The sequence below is a fragment of the Neofelis nebulosa genome, chromosome 2 (genome assembly GCF_028018385.1).
Source record: "Neofelis nebulosa isolate mNeoNeb1 chromosome 2, mNeoNeb1.pri, whole genome shotgun sequence".
NCBI lineage: Eukaryota > Metazoa > Chordata > Mammalia > Carnivora > Felidae > Neofelis > Neofelis nebulosa.
The window spans coordinates 59,036,486-59,064,013 of NC_080783.1; the positions used below are offsets into that span (position 1 = coordinate 59,036,486).

Consider the following 27,528-nt stretch of genomic DNA (forward strand, 5'->3'; position numbering starts at 1 on the left):
TCAGCTCAGGTCATGATCACACAGTTTGTGGGTTCGAGCTCCACATCAGGCTCTGTGCTGACAGCTCAAAGCCTGGAGCCTGCTTCAGATTCTGTGTCTCCCTCTGTCTCTCTGTCCCTCCCCTGCTCATGTTCTCTATCTAAAACAAATAAACATTTAAAAAAATGTTTTTAATAAATAAATAAATAAAAGTTCTTTCCAAGATGTGTTGTTGAGTTGAAAAAAACAGTTTCAGAGGAATGGAAGGTGACTCCATTAGCAAAAGTGAACTGTACACATAAAAAGCACATCTGGAAAGGAGCACTGAGAAGCTGCTGTTAACAGGCTTGCTTCAGGGGTGTGTTGGAGGCAGGTGGGGAAGGGGTACTTTGTTATTTTTTTAACTGAGATTTATAACTGGTGAGGCACGTTGTGTACGTTTAAGTCATACAAGGGGTTGATTTGCTACAGTTATGTATTGCGGTGTAATTGCAACCTTAGCTTTAGCTGGCCTGTCTTTCACATCACATAATTATCATTCCTTTTTTTCTGGTGAAAACATTTAAGACCTAGTCTCTTAGCAACTTTGAAGCTTATAATACGGTATTGTTAACTGTAATCACTGTGCCGTACAGTAGATCTCCAGGATGTATTCATCTTGTAGTTTGATTTTGTGCCTTTTAACAGCATCTCCCCAATTTGGGCAAAGGGGCATTTGTTGATCCCACATTTACCCTTCTGCCAAGTTACAGGGAAGGCTGTGGGGTCAGACAGCCAGGGTTTGAATCCTACCTCCTCCCCCTCTGACTAGCTGGGTGACTGGGGCAAATGATTCCACTTCCCTGTGCCTCTATTTCCTTGTCCATAAAATGGAAATAATGACTCACAGGGTTGATGAGGACCAAATGAATTAATACACATAAAAGTTCTAAAAGCAGTGCCTGGCCCGGGGGAAAAACTATATAAATGATAACTGCTGTTATTATGAGCAAATAATACTCTGTAATTATTTCAAGACCCTTCCAGCTTAACACAGAGATTCCATGTAGCCTGCTTCCGGGTTTTCCTTAGCTTTCCCTCTGCCTCCGACTCTGATACTAAATCGCTGGGTGAGGGCTCCAGCTAAAATGCCCCAGCTTTACCTCTTGTGCCCCTCGCTGGCTCCTCTGGAGTCAGATCCTTCAAGAAGGGCCGGGGCCAACCTAGAAGGTCTCTTAGGTCTGCTGGAAGGACCTTTGGATTTGGGGAAGCCAAGTGTCCCTGGGGCCAGGCCAGACCAAGCCAGTTTCTACATGTGGCAGACACAGGCACATGCCTACTTCCAAGTCCTGTGTGCTGGGCTCCTCGTGTCCCCACTCCATCAAATAACCCTGAGAAAGTGAGATCTCAATTTCACAGCGAGGATCTTTCCTAGGAATTCTGGAAAAGGGAGAAAATACCTAAACATTTTAAACCACCACCTTTGTCTACCCTGCAATCTCTGTGAGCCAAGCTTTCAAAGGGATTGAACATTAGAAACACCTCCAGCAAGGGACTTCTGGGAACTTTTTGGGATTATGGGCATGTTCTATATCTTCATTGTGGTGATGGTTACATGACTGTGTATGGTTGTCAAACTGGTGGAACTCTACACTAAAAGAGTGATTTTACTACATGTAAAATACACCTCAGGTCTGGCTTAAATTAAAAAGAAAAAAAAAGTCTTCGGTAATGTAGAGAGAGGGAATTATTTTCTAAAACTTTGGTGGATTTAAAGAACAAAGAGCTGACCCTTTGTGCTACAGACCATTTGCCCCTTGCATCAGGTTAGCTCTAAAAGATGTGAAGGAGAAGCTGATCTTCAGGGCACGTTCTGGAGGGTGAAGCCTCGTAGTATCCAGCAGAATCCTCTTAGACTTAAAATTCCCTTCTCGTCTCTTCGCATCTATCCCTGGCTCCGTTGGTTACGGCCAGACTGTGGTCTGAATTTTTAGAGACTTTTATCAGGGACTGACTCTTCCTGCATTAAAAATGAGTGTAATTTATTGCTGCATCTGTTCCCAAATGTCTGGGTCTTAAAAAGAATGACATCGGATCTAAAACTTGTGGAGAATTTACAGCCTATTGCCAAGAACCTCAATAACAAGCTTCCAATACTCTAGCTGTCCCCACTGAGTGTTGTGGTACATGATTTTTAATTCAAGAGATGAATACAAGTGTGTGTGCTCTCCTTTTAGGCCAATACAGAAAAGCCTACCTTGAATAAGTCCGAACAGGCTGGGAGAAATGCCCTTCTGTCTGACATCAGCAAAGGGAAGAAACTGAAGAAGACTGTCACCAATGACAGAAGTGCACCGATATTGGACAGTAAGTGAAAAAAGCTGTTTTCCATGGAGATACATGATTTATGGCCTAACCATCAACCCAACCCTACCCTTCCAGAAAGATTTTTTTTTTTTTTTTTTTTTTTTTTTTTTTTTTTGGTTAACAACAGCTGCAAAGCTAGCAAAATAAGGGACTTGTATCACTCAGTGTAGCCACAGCTCCGGCTTGGGTTCCCTCTAATGCTGCAGGAAGCCAGTATAATAACTCTTTGTCCAAGGCACACACAGCAGCGATTCTCTGAATTATTCACAACACTTTCTGGAAGTTAACCCGTTACTGTTTGCACCGCAGATCAAAAGGCAGCGTGCAATATGGAAAGAGCCCTAGAATCGGAGGACGTAGGTTTGGGTTCTGGCACATCCACCCCTTACCATCTCCGAGCCTTACTGTCTTCAGTTGTAAAATGGAGATAATATGTGTTCTGCTGCTCTCGCGGGCGTGCCGTGAGCATCAAACAAGACCACGCAAAAGTGTTTTGTGGTCTGGAATGTGTCATTCAAGTGTAAGATGCGATTTTCAGGAGCTGGGAGAGAGAGAGGAAATGAGATCACAACTTTGCTTATCTATCCATCATAAGTCTGAGATACTTTCTAGAACAAAGCAGGGTATGTATAAACAAACAGGGCTCCTGTTAACATTTACAACAGAATGAAAATGTACCCATGACTAGAATCCACTGGTAGTTAATAACCAGGCCTCGAGACTGTCTCCTCATGTTCCTAGACCTCTCCACTGCCAGCTAGATGTCCCCAAAATACATCCTACACACACATCCCATTTGGACTCCATAGGAAATAGACTGACTTTCCAAAATCACCAGAGGGAGCCTTGTAGACACTGGAAAGTGATACAGGATTTTAGCCAAGTAGAGGATCAGAAGTGTTTAGGAGGAAGTTCTAGGAAAAGCGCCTAATGGGTAGAGAAGAAAGAAGGCGAGAACATGGGTGTGGAGAAAATGGAAAAGAGGAAGGCCAAGACAAGGCTTTTACATGTTGCTCTGTTACCAGGCTCTGTGTCACAGAGGAGAGAACACCAATCTCCAAAAGCCACTATGGGGTATTTTACCCTTGACTTGACACAGTTACCTCTTAGTCAAAATGCCCACAAAACTGATATGGTATTTTATAACCCCTTAGTCCTCTTGATTGGTACCACGAGATTCTCCTTGAGGGGAGCCCGGCACCACTCATCTCTGGGAAGCCTTGGTCCAAAGCTGTGTGAGTCATGGTGCCTGTTTGTGGGGCCAGAGGAGCTCCACAAACTGCCAACCTCTGGGACAGAGTTCAGTTGTTCTCTCCACTCTGGGAAGGGGCCTAGGGCTCGAGAGAGGTAGATATGAATTCCCCACTGATGTTGAAGAAGACTGCACAGTCTAGTGCCTATTCCTGAATCCACTATTGGAAACTAATTGTGTTCTTCAAGGTCCTCTTCTCCTCCCATTAAATGGAAATAAATATTAGTTCTTCTCCTTTCCAGCTGCTCAATGATGTTTATGAATGCACTTTGCTAGGTGGACACATGATGCAACCCAATGCATGCCCTTGTTGTCCATGCACTTAATGGTCTCCTATATTGTTCCACAGGCTCTTTGCAAGTGGCAAAATCCATGTATAGTTTTTTATTTGTTTCCAACAGAAATTTCCCTGGGTCCTATGTCAAAATGTGGACCATGGTTGTATATAACTCTTTTTTTTTAAGTTTACTTATTTTTATTTTGAGAGAGAGAGAGAGCATGCACGCATGAAGCAGGGGAGGGGCAGAGAGAGAGGGAGAGAGAATCCCAAGCAGTCTCCATGCTGTCAATACAGAGTCCAATGTGGGGCTCAATCTCACAAACCATGAAATCATGACCTGAGCTGAAATCAAGAGCTGGACACTTAACTGACTAAGCCACCCAAGTGCCCCATACATCCTATAACTTAATTCAGCCTTATTCTGCAGTGTGATTACTAATGAAGTAACCTGGAGCCAATTAGTTATCCTCAACTACTTCAGCTTCTCTATCTGGAAGGAGCACAAATGTTTCTGGTTAAGAAGACTGATGTATGATGTCTGATAGTGATCATCAGTCTCTTTGAGTGCCATGTAAAGGCATCCTATGTAAATGCAATATTCTAAAATGTGTCATTAATTAATGAATAATATTTAAATGATGTTATTGGTAATAATTAAAATTAATTAAAATGTGTACTTTTATATGGAAACAATTTTGCATACACTTCTAGAAATTATTATTGTAATTTTATTTGTTAGGTGAAGTAATCAGTTCACTATCAGACTATTTCTTCTATCAGCAGAGCTCCCATAGGTAGCCCAGAAAGCTCTACATCTAGAAAATATACAGAGCTACACAGACTTGTGATCAATCTAATCGAGAAAAAAGGAAAACACAAATGAATAAAGTTTAGGACTCAGAATGTAGATTAGTAAGAGATTCAAGCAGGTTTACTAAAATTAAGGATGCTATGATGAATTTATATGCTAAAACATGTTAAAATCTTAAAGAAATTAAAATTTACCAAAATTCACTCATGAAGCTTCATTGAGCAAGAGAAAAGTTGAAAACTTTATCAGGCTACTTTCTCTCTCAAAGTGTTTACAGCCAGACAGTTTTATCAGTAAATTCTTCCAGATTTTAAGAAACAGCTCATTCAAGTGCTATACAAATTATTCCCAAACATAGAAAGAGATGGAGAGCTATCTGATAGACTTAATGAGACTAGCATGATCCTAACCTCAGACTTGACCAAGGCAACGCAAACACAAAAAGAAAGCTATGTATCAGTGTCCCAGGGGGCATGTGCAATGTTTGGCGGCATTTTTAGTTGTCACAACTTGGTGAATGAGGGGTTCCTACTGACATCTAGTGGGTAGAGGCTATGGATGCTGTAAACATTCTATAGAGAACAACATAGCCACCCACCACAAAGAATTATCTGAGGGGTTCCTGGGTGGCTCAGTTGGTTAAGTGTCCAACTCTTGATTTTGTCTTAAGTCAAGCCCTACATCAGGCTCTGCACTGACATCAGAGAGCCTGCTTGGGATTCTCTCTCCCTCTCTCTCTCTGCCCCTTCTCTGCTCTCTCAAAATAAACAAACATTTAAAAAAAATTATCTGACCTAAAGTGTCAGTGGTTTCAAGGTTAAGAAACCCTATTATGGACTTATGATCATAGATGAGAAGATACTAATTAAAACCAAAAACATCTAATTCAATAGTATATTAAAAGAATAATTCACCGAGACCAGGGTTTATCTCATTTTTAACATTAGAAAGTCTATTAAGCCATCATATCAAATCCATATCAGATCATGAATAGGCATTTGATAAAATTCCATGCCATAAGAAAGTCATTTTTTGTTTTTAAGTTTATTTATTTGAGGGGTAGGGACAGGGCAGAAAGAGAATCCCAAGCAGGCTCTGTGCTGTCAGCGTGGAGCCCAACACGGGGCTTGAACCAATGAATTGTGAGATCATGACCTGAGCCACCCAGGCACCCCCAAGAAAGTCTTAAAAACCTAAAATAGAGAATCCTTGCTGACTGTGAATACTTAGAAGGGAAAAAAACCTATTTCAAACCAATAGTTAGAATGTAACTTTGAAACATTAAAGGTGTGCTCATTAAAATCAAACTGTGGTTATCTTTAGTTTAACAGTATTAATAATTTATATTGCATGGAAGTCCACTCATCAGAGTTATTACTTACATAAACTAGAACTAAGATAAGATACACCGCTATTAGAAAAGAGGAGGCAAAACCTTTATTATTTGCAGACCATATGTCTAAACTACTAAAAAATCCAATAAATGTTTTATAAATTTTAATTTAGAAAATATAGCAAATGGTTTCTTAGATGTCAAATGAAATTTTCTAATGCCAGTGATAACCAATTACAAAAGGGGAAACAATTTCAACAAACAAAAATGTATCAAAGGAACCCTAACAAGAAGATATGTGACCCATATCATGAAAATTACATATCTTCACTGAGTAAACCAGAATCCATGGGAGAATCTACCATATTTCCAGGTGGTCTAAATATCATACAAGTATCAATTCTCCCCTACTAATTTGTAGATTTCATATACTACTCTAGAAAGTTTTCCAGGGATAGAACTTTCAACAATGTTTAACCTCATAAATACAGACATACATACATAAGTATTTTGTCATGAGATCCTTTTTTAAAAAGAGAGTATAATCATGGCTCTCATACAGATATAAAAAGAACATAAGTCAGGGGCACCTGGGTGGCTCAGTCAGTTAAGTGGCTGACTTAGGCTCAGGTCATGATCTCAGGGCCTGTGAGTTCGAGCCCGGCATCAGGCTCTTTGCTGACAGCTTGGAGCCTGGAACCTGCCTCAGACTCTGTGTCTCCCTCTCTCTCAGTGCCCCTCCCCTACTCACATTCTCTCTCAAAAAAAAAAATAATAATAAATAGACATTAAAAATTTTTTTTAAAGAACATAAGTCAGATATTTCATTTAACTCATTAATTAATGAGGGAAGCAGTATAATGTTACCAGTTCAAAGGAGAATTCAAAGTACCACACTCATTAGGCAGATCAGAGGGGAAATTTACAAATAGGTGCAAAATCCATCAGTAATCAATTTCATGCCACTGAATACAACTAATTTATGTTTCTATGGACAATTATGATCAGTTTTCTACAATTTAAAGAGTTGTAAAATAGCTGAAAGACCTGGAAAATAACCCAAAAGCCTAGACAGGATACTTAGTAGTCTTTTTCTTTTTCTTTGTTGTTGTTGCTGTTGTTTGTTTGCCCATTTCAGAATCTTCCACAGTTTTAGGGACATAAATGTAAAATAAAACAAAATCTTTGTACCATCTTAAATTGCAGGGATTGTTTTTTTTTAATGTTTAAGCCTCCTGTTGGGCTTTATGATATTAAAAATTTGAAATCAACCCATAAGGCCATCAAATAAGTAGATGGTCAAATAAACTACAATATATTCATGTTCTAAAACGCAACGCAGTCCCTTAAACTCATGTTTTCAAAGATAACTTAATGACACGGGAAATGCTAACAAAAAAATGTTAAGTGAAAAGAGTGGGCTAAAAGCTTTTTAGTGAATCTGGTCCTAATTTTAAGAAAAAAATCCATAAAATAGAAGAGTACTAACAGGAAATACTACGTCCTAACAAGCGCACTAGTAAGTAGCTAACAAGAAATAAGTACTCACAAGAAAAATACTTAACTTTTTAATTTCTTAACAAGTACTTAGAAATAAGTACTAACAAGAAAAAAATACAAAATAACCTCCATTTCCAGGGAGTAAAATTATGAGATATTTTATTTTCTTCTCTCTATTTTTACAGTTTCCTTTCTTCTCACCTCTCATTGTATCTCTCCCCTCCCCCTTTGGACTTTCTTTGAAGATTCTTTTAGTTACCAAATCTTAAGATACAGATGTTAACTCTGTAGCAGCTCGCCAAGGTGGGCTGTGGGGGTAAGTCATCAGCTATTACTGATTCTTCGGCCGGCCGGGGAGCCTGTGACTGCCCTGGAGTGAACAGAAACCCCACCCTTTTCTGACCAGGGGTAGGGTGAGTCCTTAAAATCCTGCATTTTAATGAAATCCCAGTAGGCCCCCACAGGCCCAGTTTGAGCTGGCTCCCAGTTTGGTCCTCATTGTTTATTGTTTACTTGGGCTCAGGCTGTGAAGGACTCCAGTGATGTTTTCGTACATGGTGAAGAGACTGTGTTTTCTTCCTTCCGCAGAGCCCAAAGGCGCTGGTGCTGGTGGCAGTGGTGGCTTTGGTGGTGGCGGAGGTGGCGGTGGCGGTGGCAGTTTCGGAGGGGGTGGACCGCCTGGTTTGGGAGGACTGTTCCAGGCTGGGATGCCGAAGCTGAGATCCACAGCCAACAGGGAGAGTGGTAAGGACAGTTTCTTTCTCACTTAGTAACAAGATGAGGCAGAGTTTGGTGGTTGGAAGGCTTGGCAGCCCTTCTCAGGCACTGTGCCCTTTCAAACATTTTAGGTGGCTTGAAATGTTAACACTGTTTTATAAAAAAGACTCTATGTAGCATCTTTTTTTTTTTTTTTTTTTTTAATCAAAATCAGACAGCTCCATTGAGCTGTCAAGTATTTGCCCAGTGTCCTTGGGGTAACTTGTACTTTTTTGTACTTTTCTAAAGGGTGAGCTAGAGTGGGAAGAAAAAGAAGGAGCAAATGGAACTTGCCGTCCCTGGAAAGTCTGCCTGGTGACCTGGCAAATTCACCTTTCTTTGTGAGGTAGCCTGACCCAGCTGTCTAGTATAGTAAATACTTGTGGGCCACTTTTCAAACACACTATGGAGCATGTTCTATGCAATATAATTACATATTGCACTAAATCTGAAAAGGTGCTTTGCATGACAGACATCTGGCATTTGAGGGCCAGTGATTCTAAATATTCTCTGCAGGGACACAGGGAAATGAGTCCTACAGGACTGTCTTTGAACCTGACGGCAGAGAGAAAAATTGAAAAATCTGGTCATGACCAAATAAAAAACCCTGCAAAGTGCATGAGGCTTGATACATTTTACCATAAAACTTTCTGTATTAATGTTTATTATGCTGGAAGACTTTTCTTTCTAATTCTGTGATCGTTTAATGTCTGCTGGGAAAGTATGAAATTCTCACAATCATATGAAGATAAAGCCACTGAATCCTCAGGGTTATCTGACTAGTTAGTAGTTGAATGGTCAATATCGAAAAACAGGCTTGATAACATGAGAGATTCTATCTTGCCAGACCTGCATTTACCTTTAAATTTACTTATTTAAAACCCACTTCAAAAAGGAGGCAGCTGACAAATGCAGACATTCAGTACTTTGTTAAAGTACTGAATGAAGTAGGTGAAGAAATTAAGGCAAAAGATAACTGCAAATAAACTAAGAAAATGAAGGGGTGCCTGGGTGGCTCAGTTGGTTAAGTGTCTGACTTCGGCCCTGGTCATGGTCTCACTGTTCATGAGTTCAAGCCCCACACTGGGCTATCTGTTGTCAGCACAGAGCCCACTTTGGATCCTCTGCCTGCCCCCATCCTCTCTGCCCCTTCCCTGCTCACGTGCTTTCTCTCTCTCTCTCTCTCTCAAAAATAATAAATAAAATTTAATAATAAAATGAAGATGGAATTTAAGTTCGTGCTCCAAATGGTATACCAGATGTATACATCATCATAGTATACCATCCACATAAGGAATACTAGCTGTGTGATGTATACATGGCTAATAACTACAGCTTTAATCTGAACTTGGAATTCCAACAGAATTTATCACAAGCTGGTGACACAGAATTATAGCACACAGTCAAGGGAAATACACCTTTTTTCTAGTACCAAAGTTGAAATTAAAAATTCTGTCTAGAGTTCATGTTACTCCACTGTATAAATCCATCCAAATGTTTCTTACTGTGCCTTGGATAAAACCTGAACTCCTCTGGTTTTCAAAGTTCCTTATGACCTGACCCCTGCTGGCCACTCAGGGTCCATATGCTAGGTTCTCCATGTTCACTGTGCCGCAGGCACATAGGCCTCAGTTTTTCACCTTGAAGCTCATTCCCGCCCCAGGGCCTTTGCACCTGCTGGTCCTCTGCCTAAAGCACCTCTTCCTCACCTTTCTATGACTGGCCTCAGCTCAAATGTGACATTGTCCGAAAAGCCATCCCCACTCAGCCACCCCATCTATCCTGGCCTCTCCATCTCATCAACCTATTTTAGTTTCTTTTTAATACTTACAACTATCTGAAAATATTTCTATGTTTGCCGGCTTATTATGTATCTCCCCCCACAAGAATGTAAACCACAGGACAGCAGGATCTTTTCTATTTTGTTTACTCCTCTGTCTTTTAGCATGTAGAATAATGGCTGATATACAGCAGGTCCTCAATAAATATTTAGTACCTTAATAAGCTTATGGGTGAGATGGTGGAAGTTTTTAGACTAACCATTTTTTGAGAATTACCTTGGGTTCCAAGAAATTCTGGGGTGTAGTTTGAATTTTTTCCATAACTTTGGCTCCTTTTGTTGAACCGAAGAAGTTTAATATTAATGATATAATAGAGTTGTTCTGACCTGCCACTGCTGAAATGGAAGTTGACTCAGTAAGGAAAAACACTTGTGTAGTTTCCTCCTCCTTTGCAGATCAAGACCAACCCCTGGTGTTGAGTCTTTCAATTAAACTTTGACAGTTTCTTTTTCTTGTGTTAGTTCTTTCTTATTTCCGTTCTAATTCTTCCATTACATTTTTACACTTTCTCTTGGGAATTCTGTTCAAAGGGACTAGGTAAGCCCACCCATATGGAGATTTATACATTGGGAAAACTGATTTTTCACCCAACATGGCTAAGTTATTTTTTCAAAGCGGAGAGGTGCAGGCACAGGAGGACAGGGGTGGGGACGGAGAGAAAGAAAATCATTAGCAGAAATCCCATGTATCTGCAGCATCTTCTCATAATGAATAGGGCTATCTCTCCGGAACCCTTCCCAACTTTCTCCTGGTTCTTGTACACACATAATGCTAAGAGAGCTCTCCAAAATCCTTTTGAAAGCTGCCAGGTTGTAGAACCTGGAAGTAGCAGGTACACAGGGACCTGGGATCTGTCTTTCTGACTCCAGGAAGGACCACACAGAATCTGATTTATATAAATGATAGTTACCTGTACTTTATGGCATCTAGGAAAGGACTTCCAGTAGCTGAGAATACACTCTAGTTCTCTGATTTTCTTTAAGGGGAGGTGTCCTAATTTCCTAACTGGATTTTTTTTTTCCTGTTCTTTAGATTCTGGAGGAAGCCGACTCCCAGTTTTGCCACCGGGAGGAAGATCCACATCTGCCAAACCTTTCTCACCCCCAAGTGGCCCAGGGAGATTTCCTGTGCCTTCCCCAGGCCACAGAAGTGGTCCCCCAGAGCCTCAGAGGAACCGAATGCCTCCCCCAAGGCCCGACGTGGGCGCAAAGCCTGAAAGCATCCCCCCTCCAGTACCTAATACGCCAAGACCCATTCAATCAAGTCTGCACAACCGAGGGTCCCCACCAGTGCCTGGGGCCCCCAGGCAGCCCAGCCCTGGGCCAACTCCTCCCCCTTTCCCTGGAAACCGAGGTGCTGCTTTTGGAGGAGGCTCCATACGCCAGACACCCTCAGGCTCCTCCTCACCCTTCTCCAACAGGCCTCCCCTGCCCCCTACCCCCAGCAGGGCCTTGGATGACAAACCCCCTCCTCCGCCTCCTCCAGTGGGCAACAGGCCCTCCGTCCATAGGGAGGCAGTCCCACCCCCTCCTCCTCAGAACAGCAAGCCCCCAGTGCCTTCTACCCCGAGGCCTTCCTCCTCCTCACAGGCCCCACCGCCACCGCCGCCACCAAGCAGACCCGGCCCTCCTCCCCTGCCTCCGGGTTCCAGTGGCAGTGATGAAACCCCAAGACTCCCACAGCGGAATCTGTCCCTTACTTCTTCGTCTGCACCCCCCTTACCTTCACCAGGACGTTCGGGCCCTCTTCCTCCCCCGCCCAATGAGAGACCCCCTCCTCCAGTGAGGGACCCACCAGGCAGATCAGGTAAGGCAACACCTGGGGTGAGTTGTCTTCCTACAGCCCAGCCTGCCCCCATGTCACTAATCCTCATATAAGTGAGTGGAGTCCAGCAGAAGCTTAAGTGAACTCTCTGGCCAGCCACTCGGATCTTTTAAGTGACGCTTATCGCGTTCGATTTCATCCTGACCTCATGTAAACCTCGGAGGAAGGCGGGGAGGGGGAGCTGCTACTTCTGTCTGCATTTTAGAGATGAGGAGACTGAGTAACTTACAAAGTCAAATGATCACAAGCTAGTTAATTGGAAGAGACCAGAACCTTCACCTTCTGTTCTGAAATATGCTCATGGCTCTGCTACCCTGCCTTTCCTAAAGTGAATTTCAGCTGTCTTAATTGGGCAAATAAATTCCCACCTCCTGCAAGAGGGACCCATTATTCCAACAAGAAGGGCAGTTATTTAAGAGCTAATGACCTTTTCCTGTACTGCTCTCTTCATCGGTCAAACTTTGAGGCCTCCTCCCTGCTCATTAAAGACAAACATTAGAGTCCATTTTGCTGTTTGTTAACATCTCTGGCACATTAATCCCTTGGAGAATCAGATAAAGGTATAGGCCTTTGTTCATAAAAATGCTCATAAGCGTAAACTCACAATCTGCGGGCTGTTTCGTGGATTGAAAGCCCTTCTGAAGCTCATCTGTGCCCACCCCCCACCGCCCTGCCCAGAGCTGAGAAAGCTTGATCTAAGGGAAGAACTTTGAGACACCATGAAATGAAATGAAATGAAATGAAATGAAATGAAATGAAATGAAATGAGGATTCCCTAGAGCTTGTACTCTCTCCTAATTATAATAGGTGCTTTATATTACACAGTGGCTATTGATGGGTTCAGGAGAACCATCTACATTTTAAATTTAACCTTATTATATATACAGGATGCCTGGAAATGGGGCATTTTGTTGTTGTTGTTCTAATTTTTTTTAATGTGTACTTATTTTTGAGAGAGACAGAGTGAGTTGGGGAGGGGCAGAGAGAGAGGGAGACACGGAATCCAAAGCAGGATCCAGGCTTCGGGGCACAGAGCTCGGGCATATTTTTCTTTAGGAGAAGCTAACCTTTTGCCCTGTGACCTCAAAAACCTAATAAACACTCTTTAAACCAGTAGTCCGTGAACATGACCACGTTCTAGAATCACCTGGGCAGCTTTAAAACGTGGATGCCTGGGTCCCTTCCCCATGGTTTCTGGTTTCATTGGTCTGGGTTACAGACAGATCATCAAGATATCTGGAGGCTCCCCAGTGACTCTAATGTTCTGCGAAGTCTGAGAACCACTACTTGAAACCACTCTGCCACAGAGAGTAGGCTACAAATCTGAAAAGCTACTAGTAGTCCCTTCAGTCCGATCCCTGCACATCATGGCATCTCATTAAGTATTCTTCAAAGAACAAATGAGAACAGACAGTCCGATGAATGAAGTGCAACGTTTTCTTCTTATCTAACCACTACGGGTTTTCCCCCAAGGTGACTGAAGAGCTGTTTGCATGACTCTACCAAATAGACAAATCAACAGATTCATTCTTCCCCTAAATAGGATAGTCTGTGACATATAGCTGTAACATTTATTCTTTCTTTCTTTCTTTCTTTCTTTCTTTCTTTCTTTCTTTCTTTCTTTCTTTCTTTTTTTTAGTGTTCATTTATTTCTGAGAGAGAGAGAGCATGAGCAGGGGAGGGGCAGAGAGGGAGGAAGACAGAGCATCCCAAGTATGTTCCACACAGTCAACACAGAACCCAAGGCGGGGCTCAAACTCACCAATGTGAGTCATGACCTGAGCCGAAATTGAGAGTTGGATGTTTAACTGACTGAGCCACTCAGGCGCCCCTATTTATTATTTCCTTTGATTACCTAAATCACATCTGTTTATTATGGAAAATACAGAAAAATATAAAGACAACAAAAATGATCTGTAATCCTTCACTACCACCACCCAGAAATAATCATTCGTAACATTTTTTATTATCTTTTCAATCTTTTTATTTTTTTTTAACGTTTATTTTTTGAGAGACAGAGTGTGAAAAGAGGAGGTGCAGGGATAGAGGGTGTCACAGAATCTGAAGCAGGCTCCAGGCTCTGAGCCGTCAGCACAGAGCCCAATGTGGGGTTCAAACTCATGAACCACGAGATATTCACCTGAGTCAAAGTTGGATGCTTAACCAACTCAGCCACCCAGGTGCCCCTTTTCATTCTTTTTAAAATGTATGGTTTATAGGGGTGCCCGGCTGGCTCAGTCAGTAGCACATGCGACTCCTGAACTTGGGGTCCTGAGTTCAAGCCCCATGTTGGGCAAAGAGCTAACTAAAACAAAAAAGGAAGAAAGAAAAATAAATAAAATGTGTGTGTATATTTATATATACGCATATATATGTTTACAAAATCAGTATCACACTATGCATACTATTTGATAGTTTGTTTTTATTTAACAATCTCATTAACATTTTCTGATAGGATTATTCTTCTACAGCCTAACTTCTAATGGCTGCATAATAATGGCCTACAAATGTACCTTAATTTATTTAATCATATGGACCATCTCTAGATTTTTGCTGTTGCAGACAATGCAAGGAATACATTCTTGTATCTAAATATTTTTGCACATTACTATGTGTTTCCTTTGGATTAAATCCTTGAAATGCAATATTTTGGTCAGGTATTCAGGACAAATTATAGATTTCATAGGTTTTGCCAAATTGAAAATTCTTACCAACTTACATTCCTACAAGGATCCTATGAGAGGTCATCAAGGACCATCTGTATTTTGAGAGGTGGGTTGGCTTGGTGTGGGCTTTAGAATTTGACATATTTGGAGCCAAATCCAGACTCTTGCAGTCATTAGCCTCCTGACTTGAGCTTTTTAACCTTCTGACATCAGAGGCCTCATCTGCTGTCCCTACACTTCTCAGGGTTGTAAGAGTTAAATGAGACAAGTATGTATCGTGGTTATCTTAATCCCTAGCACGTAGTACCATTCAGTGATGGCTTATTATTATTATTTTATTATTAGAAATTGAAATCTGTTTTTTGTTATGCATGCCGAGGGTTAGAGCAGGGGGCCTAGAAGGTTGGAGAGTTAGGAACATGAACATTTACATTAAAAAAAAGAGAGAGAAAGATACCAGGTTGATCAGGTTAATAGCACCAGGCCCCATAATATTGGAAATCTAGTTTGCATTTAGTGACAGTTATGTAGTGATAGTACCAGTGAAGTTCACCCACAGTATGTGAGACACTTGCCCCCCAATGAATCATCTCCTCCTGACTGGGACTCCAGCAATTGCAAACAGATGGGGCAATAAATAAACCCTGCTGGGAAAAGCACTGAAGACTCCTTGAGAGGCCAGCCAGGGCTGGGCACGCCTCTCACCCCCATCAGGGGTTTGGGCCAAGACTTCGGGCAGGGATACCTGCAATGGCTGGGTTGTTCGGTTTAAGGCCCTCCAGTTGGTTTCTGATTCTGTAGTTAATAAGAGATATTTACATTTATAGAGCTATAACATGTATTTACATAAAATGCCAGCATCTTGCGTGCAAAGCATGCTGCTGAAGACCAGGAATAATTACTAAGGCCATTTTGATTTGCATCAGAATGCTCAAGTTCTTTTTTTTTTTTTTTTTCATTTACTCATAACCCAAATAGTCTCTGAATTTGGAAGATGGGACAAGCAAGAGAGGTTTCTTTTGTATTATCAAAAAGAAGAATTTTGCTTTATTTTTAGGAAATTAAAATTTTCTGCTTCTACCATACCACTGAATTTTTTAAATGGTTTCAAATACTTAAAGAGTACTTTTTATTTGATTTTTTGGCTACTTATTCCTGGCAAGAGTGCTGTGAGATGACTATCAGGTGATCTCAGGTATATAGTAATTAAGTTCCATGTAGTAACCAGCTTGCTCAGGGTCAGGGCTCTATGCCAGCATGTGTAGCCATGCACAGGGACTAGCTGTTTGTTGCTCCCTGTTAGTCTGCCACCCCAAAGAGGAAGAACCAAGAAGGAACTCCTGCCATTCTCAGGATGATTGGTATTTGGCTTCCTGATGCCACTTGTCTGGAAACAGATTGTATGCATCATGGAAACATGCATGTGTAATTAGCAATACCAGTGTGCATTTAAAGAATCTAGTCCCTCTAAAGACCTAAAATAACTTCGTAACTATCTTACTCTTTTTGTAATTCTTTTTAAAAATTTTTTTAATGTTTTTATTTATGAGGCAGAGAGAGACAGAGCATGAGCAGGGGAGGGGCAGAGAGAGAGAGGGAGACACAGAATCCGAAGCAGGCTCCAGGCTCTGAGCTGTCAGCACAGAGCTTGACGTGGGGCTTGAACTCACAGACTGTGAGATCATGACCTTAGCTGAAGTTGGGCGCTTAACTGACTGAGCCACCCAGGCGCCCCAGTAATTCTTTTTCAAATGGCGTTTATTTCATAATTGTCACAGAAACTAGTCCAGTAGCTATTTAAAAGGATTATAAAGTGGTTTTTAAAGTATACAGCTGTCAGTATACATGGATTAATTATCACCTGTTCTCAACCTAACTGTATCAGTACTGTCTCAAAACCAAAGCAGCCATTTAACTATCAGTATGCACTCTTTATACACAGACATGTGTATGTAAGTTCAGTTCTGTTTATATGTGCTTACTCAATGCTTGACGAAAATCTCTTAGAAAGTCTCCACCATTTCCAATTATAGGGCATGTATCCAGCAGGTGTTCAATAATTGCACATTGATGGTGACATAACGTTAGTAATGTAGGATGTAAGGTATTGCACTAAATGTTGTCCTTTTTTTTTGTTCCAGGCCCTCTCCCACCACCCCCTCCAATAAGCAGAAATGGCAGCACATCTCGGGCCCTGCCTGCCACCCCCCAGTTGCCGTCCAGGAGTGGAGTAGATAGTGCCAGGAGTGGACCTAGACCTCCTCTTCCTCCCGACAGGCCTGGTGCTGGGGCACCTCCCCCTCCTCCACCATCAACATCAATTAGAAATGGCTTCCAAGACTCTTCAGGTGAAGGTAAGGTGGGGTCCCAGCTCCTTGGAAACATTTTCAGGCTATGGGACAACTGAATGGTAAATTTGTGTTTGTTGTTTGTGTGCTTGCGTTAACATTTCCTGTTTCTGTGAACCTCATTCTTATCACACTGCACTGCTCTGATCTAAGTAACCATTAGAGACCACTATAATTTCAAATTAAAAGTAGTAATCCTCCCTCATCCACTTTTCAAAAAGGCAGTTCATTTTTCTCTCTCGTTGTTAAAGTCTCATTTTGGTTAACTTTCTAGAAGATCCCAGGACTCTGAAAAAAATTTTTTTTTTGTAGTTTACCTTATTACCTACCTTATCTACCTTTCTCAACAGTTGGCTGTAGGCAAGAGGCACCATGGTTTACAGTTCATAAGCCAGTTTCCCCTGCCTTTGTTATGAGAGGGCCCCAGTTACTTCTTTGCCCACTGGTGGGAAGAAAGGTATCTCGGACTTTAGCCCCTAGCTCCCGAGAGGGACTGGCTGGGTCCTAATCACTCTAATTAAAGTCACTTGGATTATTTATCTGTCTTTGCTTTGATTTGCTTTGTATTCCATTGACGTGCTAATCAGTGACTTGTAGCATTTTGAGCTTTAAACTTCTAGGCAAACAACTAGAAGTGATCTCTGCAGTTCTCTCTTTTCATTACATAAATCTTTATAGCAGATTGTTACTGAAGATACTGTTTGTTTCTCTCTCTCAGATGAGTGGGAAAGCAGATTCTACTTCCATCCGATTTCTGATTTGCCACCTCCAGAGCCATATGTACCAACGGCCAAAAGTTATCCCAGTAAACTGGCAAGAAATGAAACCCGGAGTGAGTATTTCTGCAAGGACTTTTGGTGGCTTCATACTGGAATAGCCTGGGTTATATACAACTCAGGGTTGTATAGGAAATCCAGGCCTCTTGCCTAGAGTGGGACAGAGAGCCCCATATGGAGCTGTCTCCATTCTGGTAAACTCCCCTTCCACAAGCAATAGGGAAAAATGGAGATATCCAGAATGCATATGAGAAATGATCATTTTAATGTGTCATTACAAGCTCAAAATAACTGGTTTGCTAATAAGTTAAATTTTATTGCTTTGCTTGTTTGAACAGCCTTCCCGATTTCGATTTTCCTAAGATAGCACAAATAGAGCCATCTTCTGTTACTACCAGTTTTGAGACTAGCCAAATGTCTTAATAATTATAACAAAAACTCACTGTAACTGCTCTGATATTTTCAATATATTAGGATTAGGAGCACCTGGCAGGCTTAGTCAGTAGAGCATGTGACTCTCTTGATCTCAGGGTCGTGACTTCAAGCCCCATGTTGGGTGTAGAGATTACTTAAAAAAATAGTAAGGGGATGGGGCATCTGGGTGGCTCAGTCTGTTAAGCGTCTGACTCTTGATTTTGGCTTGGGTCATGATCTTGCAGTTTGTGGGTCCAAGCCCCTCATCAGGTTCTGTGCTGACAGTGTATGGAGCCTGCTTGGGATTCTGTGTTTCTCTCTCTCTCTCTCTCTCTCTCTCTCTCTCAAAATATAAATAAGCTTTAAAAAATTAAAAAATAGGGGCGCCTGGGTGGCGCAGTCGGTTAAGCGGCCGACTTCAGCCAGGTCACGATCTCGCGGTCCGTGAGTTTGAGCCCCGCGTCGGGCTCTGGGCTGATGGCTCGGAGCCTGGAGCCTGTTTCCGATTCTGTGTCTCCCTCTCTCTCTGCCCCTCCCCCGTTCATGCTCTGTCTCTCTCTGTCCCAAAAATAAATAAAAAACGTTGAAAAAAAAAAATTAAAAAATAAATAAATGAAAATATTAAGAGGCACCTGACTGGCTCAGTCGGTGGAGCATGCTCTTGATCTCGGGGTTGTGAGCTCGAGCCCCACCTTGGGTGTAGAGATTACTAAAAAAATAAAATCTTAAAAATAATAATATTAAAGTAAAATAAAATAAATTTATTATGATTTTAGCTTCTAGAACATTACATGAAAATTTTAAATACACCCATAATCTTTCTACATAATCTTCATAAAATCTCCACATAACATCTATTTTCATTTTACCAGGTCCTCTGCTCATTTTTATCCATATAACTCGAATTGATTTGTAGTTATAATTATAGAGTGCAGTTTTTTGGTGGGATTCACATGATTTTGCTTAGTAAAACACTTGCCCATTCCATCAAGTCAGCATACAGTAATTTAGTTTACCATTATTGGACATTTAGATTGTTTCTGGGTTTTACTAAAATATGTAATGCCACCATGAAGAAGTGAATCTCCTTTCCCCTGTTGAAACAAAAAGGTGAACAAGAAGAAATAGTGAAACTGAAATTTCAACACAATAAGTGGTTAGAACTCAGAAAGAATTAGCATGAAATATACAGATTCAGTGCTGAGGCTCAGAGGTGTGACAGTCTTAGATTTGGAACCAAACTCCCAAACCAGAAATGTATGGAGAAAAAGTGAGCATTTTCAGATAAATGCCAAAGCATCCCTAGCCTTGTCCTCATTCCTTAGATGGAGCTCCTCACACATACGTGGTGCCTGTTGACCCTTTAACACACAGCTCTTTTTTTTTTTAAGTTTATTTATTTTGAGAGAGAGCGCATGCACACACGTGCATGTGCCAGGGAGGGGCAGAGAGAAAGAGAGGGAGAGAGAGAGAATCCTAAGCAGGCTCCATGCAGTCAGCACGGAGCCCCACTTGAGGATTGAGCTCACAAACCATGAGATCATGAGCTGAGTCGAAATCAAGAGCCAGAGGCTCAACCAACTGAGCCACCCGGTGCCCCAACACACAGTTCTTAAATAATTTTTGGTTGGTTGTTTCCCAGCCACTGAGCAGATTCATAGCTGAAGTCAAGGCTGGTTAAAAGCAAAATCAGTGGCTTCAGGGAGACGTGATAGGTGGGAGTCCCAGGTCCTGAGAGGGACTGGCTGTGTGACAGGGGCACAGAGTTGTACTTTGTATCATAGCACAGGACAATACAGGAGTTTCCGCGGGGTTGTGAAGAATAGGTCAAACTGTGCTCTGTGCCTCTGCTGAAGAATACAAAGAATTAGAAAATATTTTATTTTATTTTTAATGTTATTTATTTATTTATTTTGAGAGGCAGAGAAAGCGAGAGCAGGGGAGGGACAGAGAGAGAGGGAGAGAGAATCCCAAGTGGGCCCTGTGCTGTCTGTGCTGTCAGTGTGGGGCTCGATCTCACAGACCGTGAGATCATGACCTGAGTCATAAGTCAGACGCTCAACCGACTGAGCCACCCAGGCACACTAGAAAATATTTTTTAAAAATTTCCATGAACAAATGCCAGAAGTAAACAGAATACTGCTGCTTGGAAGGGAAAGTGTATTTACTAGAAAAACTCATTTATGTGGAATACTCTATTCCTAGAAGATAACTAATAAAAAAGGTGTAAGTGTAATACATTTATACAAGAGTGGAAAATAAGCCTTTGTGTGGGACAGGCATCTTTGTTCTGTGTGTGTGTGTGTGGCGTGAAGAGGGGCTTCTCTCTGATAAGAAAAACAGCTTGTTTCTCTTCATTTGGGGGACACTAAGAAACGAATTCACTTTAAGGAGCTGTTCACATAGACTCTAAATATTTTTCCTGGTTTCATGTAAGCATTCTTAATCTACTTGAAGTGCTCTTTGTGTATTTAAGTCAGTAACAGAATCAACCCCCTTCCCCTAGGTTTTTAATTTAATAGCTGAACACATTCCCTTCCCTACCCTTCTGTCTTTAAGACTGAACACAGCCTGAGGACTGGAACTGTCCTGCTTATGATTGCATCTTCCTCAAGTGGCACAGAACCTGAAATATAGTAGGCATTTCAAAATGTTTCTTAAATTGAATTAACGTCCACTGCCCCCAAAAATGTTTTTGTAGATTTGCTTTAAATATTCCAGCATTCCGTGTGTTGAATGGATTATCTCTGGATCATCTAACTAAAATACTACGGAGTGGTTTTATTGTGCTCCTATAGCTGCCGTGGCCTCCAGGTAGGGCACCAGCCTGGAGGGCACCCAGGCGGCCCTGAGCTGTGCCACCTAATTGCAGCTTTGCATAAGGCCAGCCCTCATTTTTCTAACCACCTGTGGTATGTCAGCTGATGGTCAGGGCTCCATGATAGATGACTGGTTTCCATCTAGATGAGTCTTTGCTTGGGTATGGGCCCAAGAAAAAATGTGGTCGGGATGCAGAAGGAAGAGGCAAGGTAATGGGGTGCCAGTGTCTTCTTCTAACTCCTCCCCTTGCTCAGAGATTTGGTTCTATCTCAGAAATCCCTGCTGATATGCCTCCTGAAGAATCTGTCAGTGCCAGCCCACCTTGAAGTCTCTCCAGAGCGGTGGCCACAGCAGCCTTCCTCAACTGACATGTGCCCCTGCTACGTCTGCTCACAGCATCAGAGCACCTGGCTGCATGCCTAACACCTGTTAGATCCTAGAAAAAATGTACCTGAGATAAATGAATTTTAAAAATTGTGAATGGATTTTAAACTTGGTACTGAGAGCCCAGAATATGCATAGTTTTTAAAAGAACACTGTCAGTGGAGTGAAGAGGCAACCCACGAAATGGGATAAAATATTTGCAAATCATATATCTGATAAAACATTAATATCCAGAATACATAAAGAAGTCCTACAATTCAGCAACGACAAAAACCCAATTTTTAAAATGGGTTGAATACTTGCATAGACATTTCTCTGAGGAAAATATCCATATTGCCAAAGAAACACATGAAAAGATGCTCAAAATCACTGATCATTAGGGAAATGCAAATAAAACTACAATGAAATACAACTTCACACCTTTTAGGATAGTTACTATCAAAAAAGCATTGTTGGGGCACCTGGCTGGCTCAGTCAGTTATGCATCCGACTCTTGATTTCGGCTCAGGTCATGATCTCACGGTTCGTGAGTTAGAGTCTCTCTCCCTTTCTCTCTGCCCTTCCCCTACTCACACACGCATGCTCTCTCTCTCTCTCTCTTTCTTTCTCAAAATAAGCTTTTTTTTTTAAAAGCATTGTTTAGAAATTAGAAGATACCTAAATGCCCAACAAAAGGGATTGATTAGATAGAGTATACTGTATAATAGAATGTAATGTGTCATTAATAATTATATGTATAAACAGTAACGACTCTTGAAAAAGATTCAGACCAACTATACATATGATCCTATTTGGGGAAGAAAAAAGGGAACTGTTTATGTAGAGAAAATAAATGGAAAATATTTACATAATGTTATTGGTTATCTCCAGGTGGTACAGGCATTGGTGAGATTTTGTTTTGTTTTTGTTCGTCAATATTTTTTGAATCTGTCATAAATACATACTATGTTTGTGGCAAGAAGACAAGTACTTTTTAAAATTTTTCTTGGGGCTCCTGGGTGGCTCAGTCAGTTAAGCGTCCAACTTTGGTTTAGGTCATGATCTCACAGTTTGTGGATTTGAGCGCTACATAGGACTCTGCACTGACAGCATGGAACCTGCTTAGGATTCTCTCTCCCTCTCTTTCTGCCCCTCCACTGCTCGTGTTTTGTTTTGGTTTTTTCCCCCTCTCTCTCAATAAATAGGTAAACTTTTTATTTTTTTTAATTTTTTAATGTTTTTTTTTGTTTTTTTGTTTTTTTTTTGAGAGAGAAAGAGAGCACAAGCAGAAAAGGGGCAGAGAGAGAGGGAGACACAGAGTCTGAAGCAGGCTCCAGGCTCTGAGCTGTCAGCACAGAGCCCAACTCAGGACTCGAACCCATGAACCACAAGATCATGATCTGAGCTGAAGTCTGATGCTTAACCAACTTAACCACCCAGGCACCCCTAAATAAGTAAACTTTAAAAAACTGTTTACAATTTTTTTCCCTTGATTTCACAAGTACTCAGTAGCCAGTCGTGGGTCACCCATCTCTAGTAATGTTCATTCAGATCCTCACTTGCTTCTTCCCCTCACTTGTTACTTCTCATTCACATAATGCCAGTTATTTACAGCCTTGGTCATAGAGGGTGAGGTAGTGGGTACTTTTGCAGCCATCCTTCAATTTGTATAGTGAGATCACAAGCTTTCTAACCAAAATTTGTATTTTGTCTATGTTTTCATCAAGGTGGATCCAACCGAAGAGAAAGGGGTGCCCCTCCACTCCCTCCCATCCCGAGGTGATCTTTACCTGCTCTTCTCCATCTGAGCCCAAGAGCTACTTCTGTTGTTACTATCCAAGGGCTGCAAACCCTCCTCCCCTTGTCTTCCCTTGGCCCCTTCATACTGGCAATAGGGAGGAAGGTAGGGTAACATGGGAATGTCTGTGTGTGTGGGGTGGGGGGAGGGGGTGGGAATGCAGGAAAGAATGCACCTGGCTTTTTATGTTGTGTATATTCTCAAAGCTATTGCTTGCTTCAGCTACAGCCCGCCACCGTGGGTTGCTTAGGGGTCAGTAGGCTTTTGTGGCAAGGTGGCAGAGATGAATTGTGTCCTAGCTCTCAACCAACCAAATTCAAACATTCACTGCTTATTTGCTACAGACTGTAATATTAAAGTCCCTGAGAGTTATTTGCTTCCATGCCCTTTTTGCATGCTTGGCTTTCTGTCCGATTGCATGCACCACAGACCATGGAAGCAAGTTGCTGCATCAGGGCTCATGTAACATTTTTCAGTTACAGGATGTCCAATCTTTGGCAGTCTGAGATAAGCTCTAGGATAGAGCTTTCCAACGGAAATACAATGTGAGCCACCTAAGCAGTTTTTTAATTTCTAGTAGCTACATTAAAAAAGGACAAGGGGAAATTAATTTTAATATATTTTATTTAACCCGAATACCCAAAATATTATCATTTCAACCTGCAATTGGTATAACAACTATTAAGGAGATATTTCACATTGTGTTTTGGTACTAAGTCTTCAAAATGCAGCTATATTTTACATTGAGAGTACATCTCCTTTCCGACTAGTCACATCCCAAGTGCTCAGCCACATGTGGCTGGCGGCTACCATATTGGACAGCACAGGCCCAGAAGACAGAGGATGGTACAAAACCTCTTATTTCAAAAACAGACAAACAAAGAAAATGCAAGCTGAGCTTTAGCCATTCAAAAAGTAACTAAAAATGAGGTTAGGACCTAACTCCTTGTTTGGCAGACAGCTTGATCTTAGATTTTGCTCCCTTATTCCCCCTCTTGCCTTAACATCTGTTGCTTCACAATACCAAGGTCAGAAATTGATCTCACAGGGTGTACAGTCACGTGGAATAAAGCCATGGGAAAGAAACCGAAAGCCAGCTGGGGCTTTGGGGCTCAGAGCCAGCTGCCTTGAGCTCACCTATCAGTTGGATTCCTGCCTTGCACTTCATTTCCTCCTCTGTCTAGCTTGCACATCAGGGCAGGGAGGCTCGTAGGCTCCACAGTTGTGCGAGAAAGTTAGGAAAAGGTGGCAAATTGGAAATGTGGAGGAAGGAAGCAGGTTTGGGTTGATGGGCAAAACTCTAATCTAAATCTGATGTTGATGGGGTTGAGAGACATTGCTACTACAAATCGAAGAGAATTTGTCTTGACTCTGCCGGGGGAATCACTTGCCTTGGATCTATACAAATACAGCTCCATGGGAAGGACCATAGGGACGAGCCAGCCTTGCCCTTTTTTTGTATGATTTTTGTTTACAAAACTTTACTGGGACTTTTAAATCTAGCTATAGATTTGGGGAGGGGGGGGAGTATTTCCATTTAGATGTTTTATATGGTTATGTTTAAAATTACCATTACTTATTTTTTAAAAGCACGTGGCTATATATATATATATATATATATATATATATATATATATATACCTAAACTTTGTATCCTGGTTTCAGTGTATTCATGTATTCCTGGGAGATGCTAACGAGAAATCAATCCAAAGAAAAATTTGAAAGACACATTCCTATTTATAGAATAAATAATTGTTTCATTTATATAAAAGCAAAAGAACTTAGAGTTCTAATAAATGGGATATCTAATAAATTATGAAGTTGCCCATTTGAATATATTGTATTTTTGTAACTTTCCTTGCCAAAGTCTTGGGCTTAGAACATTAGAGAACTTGGTTTTTCTAACTCTCCTCTACCATTCATCTGTCTGTCATACAGTCATTTGGGGCCCTTTACCAAAAGAGAATTAAGAAATATAAAAGTGTAACAAACGTGGCAAAGTATTTTCGAAAAAACATTTTTTTTAGGTAATAGCATCATTTTATTTTGGATTCTTTGATCAGATATCAGTAGTTGATACAAATCCTTATGATAAAACCTTATGACCCACTTTAGAAAAGGCGGAATCTGGCCTTAATAGCAAATATGGCATAGAAAAGTCTGATCCAAAGGATTTTGGATCTGAATTTTATAAGGGGCAGTAAGAATGGCCAATTTCCTTGTATATCCCAACCTCATAGTGCCCTCCTAACGTCTGAAACAGAGCCACAGTACAGAGTTGCTCTTCATCCAGGACAGAGAAGTTTTAGCAGGTCTTTTTTTAAGTAAATGTTTCATTAATACACCTACACCCTTTCTTTGAAAGTTGGCGACCTAATTACAGCCCAAACTGAATAATTTCTATGCTAAAATCTTCAACTATGGCAAATCACAAAAATGAATATTTTCTTCCCTGAAATCAGGGCTCACATTTGGTTTTTTTCCACAATATTTCCAGATAAATGTATTCAAGATGCAATACAGTATTTTAATATTCACATATCATTTTATATTGAAATGTATTACAGTATTAAAATTCAGTGTTCCATATTTATTTCACTATGCATTTTATTTAGTAGAAGCCGAGAGAAATGTTTAATCCAATGGTGCCTTACTTTGTGATTTGAAAGAAATCGACTTTTTATGTCTAAGTAGCAGATTATTTGCATATTTGTAAAAACTGTTAGGCTTTTATATTTTAACTTGTAATACCAATTTTGTTATTTTAGTAGCAGAAATGGGATGATTGTTAAAGTGGCCAAAATTTTTTGGTATGAAATTAATTTTTCCCTGTTTATAGTCAGGGACAGTAAAGGAAAAAAAATGTTTTTCATACCACTGCATTATGTACACATGCACATTTTGGTATCGATGTCATTAGGACAGTTTAAATGGTGGGGTAGAGTCTACCCTAGACATCTGCGTCTTTGTAAGTTAGCCAGACAATAAATAAAAGCAGAATGATAAGAGTGTCAACCGGTGGTTTTTATTGAAGTATTGTCTATGTAAATACAAATGAAAAAGCAAGTGTCTGTTTTCTGTTTTATACTTTGGTAAAGAAAGACAAACTCAAAGAAAAGAAAAGGAGAAGGTAGTCGTGGAGGTTCCTGGTGTGTGTACCTCACATCTACTTTCTAATCCCTTGTTTGTTTTTCCTGAGAACCTGCATCATAGCCAAAGTCTGCTGTCTGTTTACTTGAAGCAGATGCTTTAAGACTCTAAGATACAGATGGATGGTGGGACCAATGGGCCAGGAAACCACAAAGAATAGAATTGACACTGAGAAATACAGGAAAGGCCAGGGGGAACTTAGGGGGCCTGATAATTTTTTTAATTATCTGCTGCGCACATGTGTGTATGTATCTTAATGCAGTATAATGGTTAAGAGATTAGAAGACCTGCGTCCATCTCTTACTTGCAAGTTGCAAACTTTTCTAAGCCTCCACTTCCTTATCTACAAGGTAAGTAACTATCTTACAGGATTAATAAATGCATTAAATGAGATAATACACTCAGTACTTGGCCTGACTTATTCTGGCACTCAGTAACTGGTAGCCAGGTAGCCACTCTTGGTGAAACAACAAATATTTACATAATGATCCCAAATTTCGGGAGCCAAACTGCCCGAAAGGGAATTTCCTAGTGTACCTGTAGAGGAAGAGGCAATAGCAGGCAGACTATCCGTACCAGAAATGCAAAGCAACCTCCAGACAGAGGACACCTCACATAATGTCCCTTCGACCTCACAGGCCTGAAAAATGAAAATTCATGCTGCTTTGGTCATCAAGGAAATTATTAGATTCCATTTGGAAGTAAGACCTGGAAAGAACCTATATATAGGGCAGCCTCAGAATTTATGATCCACGAGTAGAACACTTTTTGAGAGTAGGAGGGAATACTGGTAATTGTTGCTTTGGCACAACAGGTACAAATTGGGGCTGCCCTGGAAAACTGGGCTGTGTGGTCACCCCACTTGGAGGTCATCTAGTCCCACCCTCTGGTCTTACAGATGAGTATATAAGACCCCAAATCACATACTACTGATGCACAAGCAGCCTGGCCTGTCACCTCACCACCACATGCCCCCTTATTTTTTCTTAAGATATCATTTTTAAGTAATCTCCACCCCCAACCTGGGGCTCAAACTCACAACCCAGAGATCAAGAGTCACACGTTCCGCCAACTGAGCCAGCCAGGTGCCCCAACGCTCCCTTCATTATGATCCTCCCCACCTCTAGCACAAGTCTCTGCTTCATGTGTCTTTCACATCTGCTGGAAAGAAAAGACCAAATGACAAGCTACAGGGTCAGAGAACAAGCCCAGGACATGCAAATTTGGATCTGGACCCTAGCTATGCCACTTGCTGCCTGGAAGGCCAATGA

At 41.2% G+C, this 27,528-nt stretch overlaps 1 protein-coding gene and 1 long non-coding RNA gene across 8 annotated transcripts in view; one reads left to right on the forward strand and one right to left on the reverse strand.

The window, feature by feature from the left end:
- The window catches only part of WIPF1 (WAS/WASL interacting protein family member 1), a 124,871-nt gene extending 98,749 nt beyond the window's left edge, over positions 1 to 26,122 (forward strand). For all 6 annotated transcript variants that reach the window (XM_058713552.1, XM_058713576.1, XM_058713562.1 and 3 more), the window contains 6 exons: positions 2,196 to 2,325; positions 8,090 to 8,245; positions 11,131 to 11,904; positions 16,730 to 16,942; positions 17,655 to 17,768; positions 23,037 to 26,122. In XM_058713552.1, coding sequence (XP_058569535.1) covers positions 2,196 to 2,325; positions 8,090 to 8,245; positions 11,131 to 11,904; positions 16,730 to 16,942; positions 17,655 to 17,768; positions 23,037 to 23,092 — 1,443 coding nt within the window. In that variant the 3' untranslated portion in view covers positions 23,093 to 26,122. The remainder of the gene's footprint in view (positions 1 to 2,195; positions 2,326 to 8,089; positions 8,246 to 11,130; positions 11,905 to 16,729; positions 16,943 to 17,654; positions 17,769 to 23,036) is intronic.
- LOC131502695 (uncharacterized) overlaps positions 1 to 27,528 on the reverse strand; it is a 126,596-nt gene that overhangs the window by 49,103 nt on the left and 49,965 nt on the right. The gene's annotated exons all lie outside the window — the stretch shown is intronic.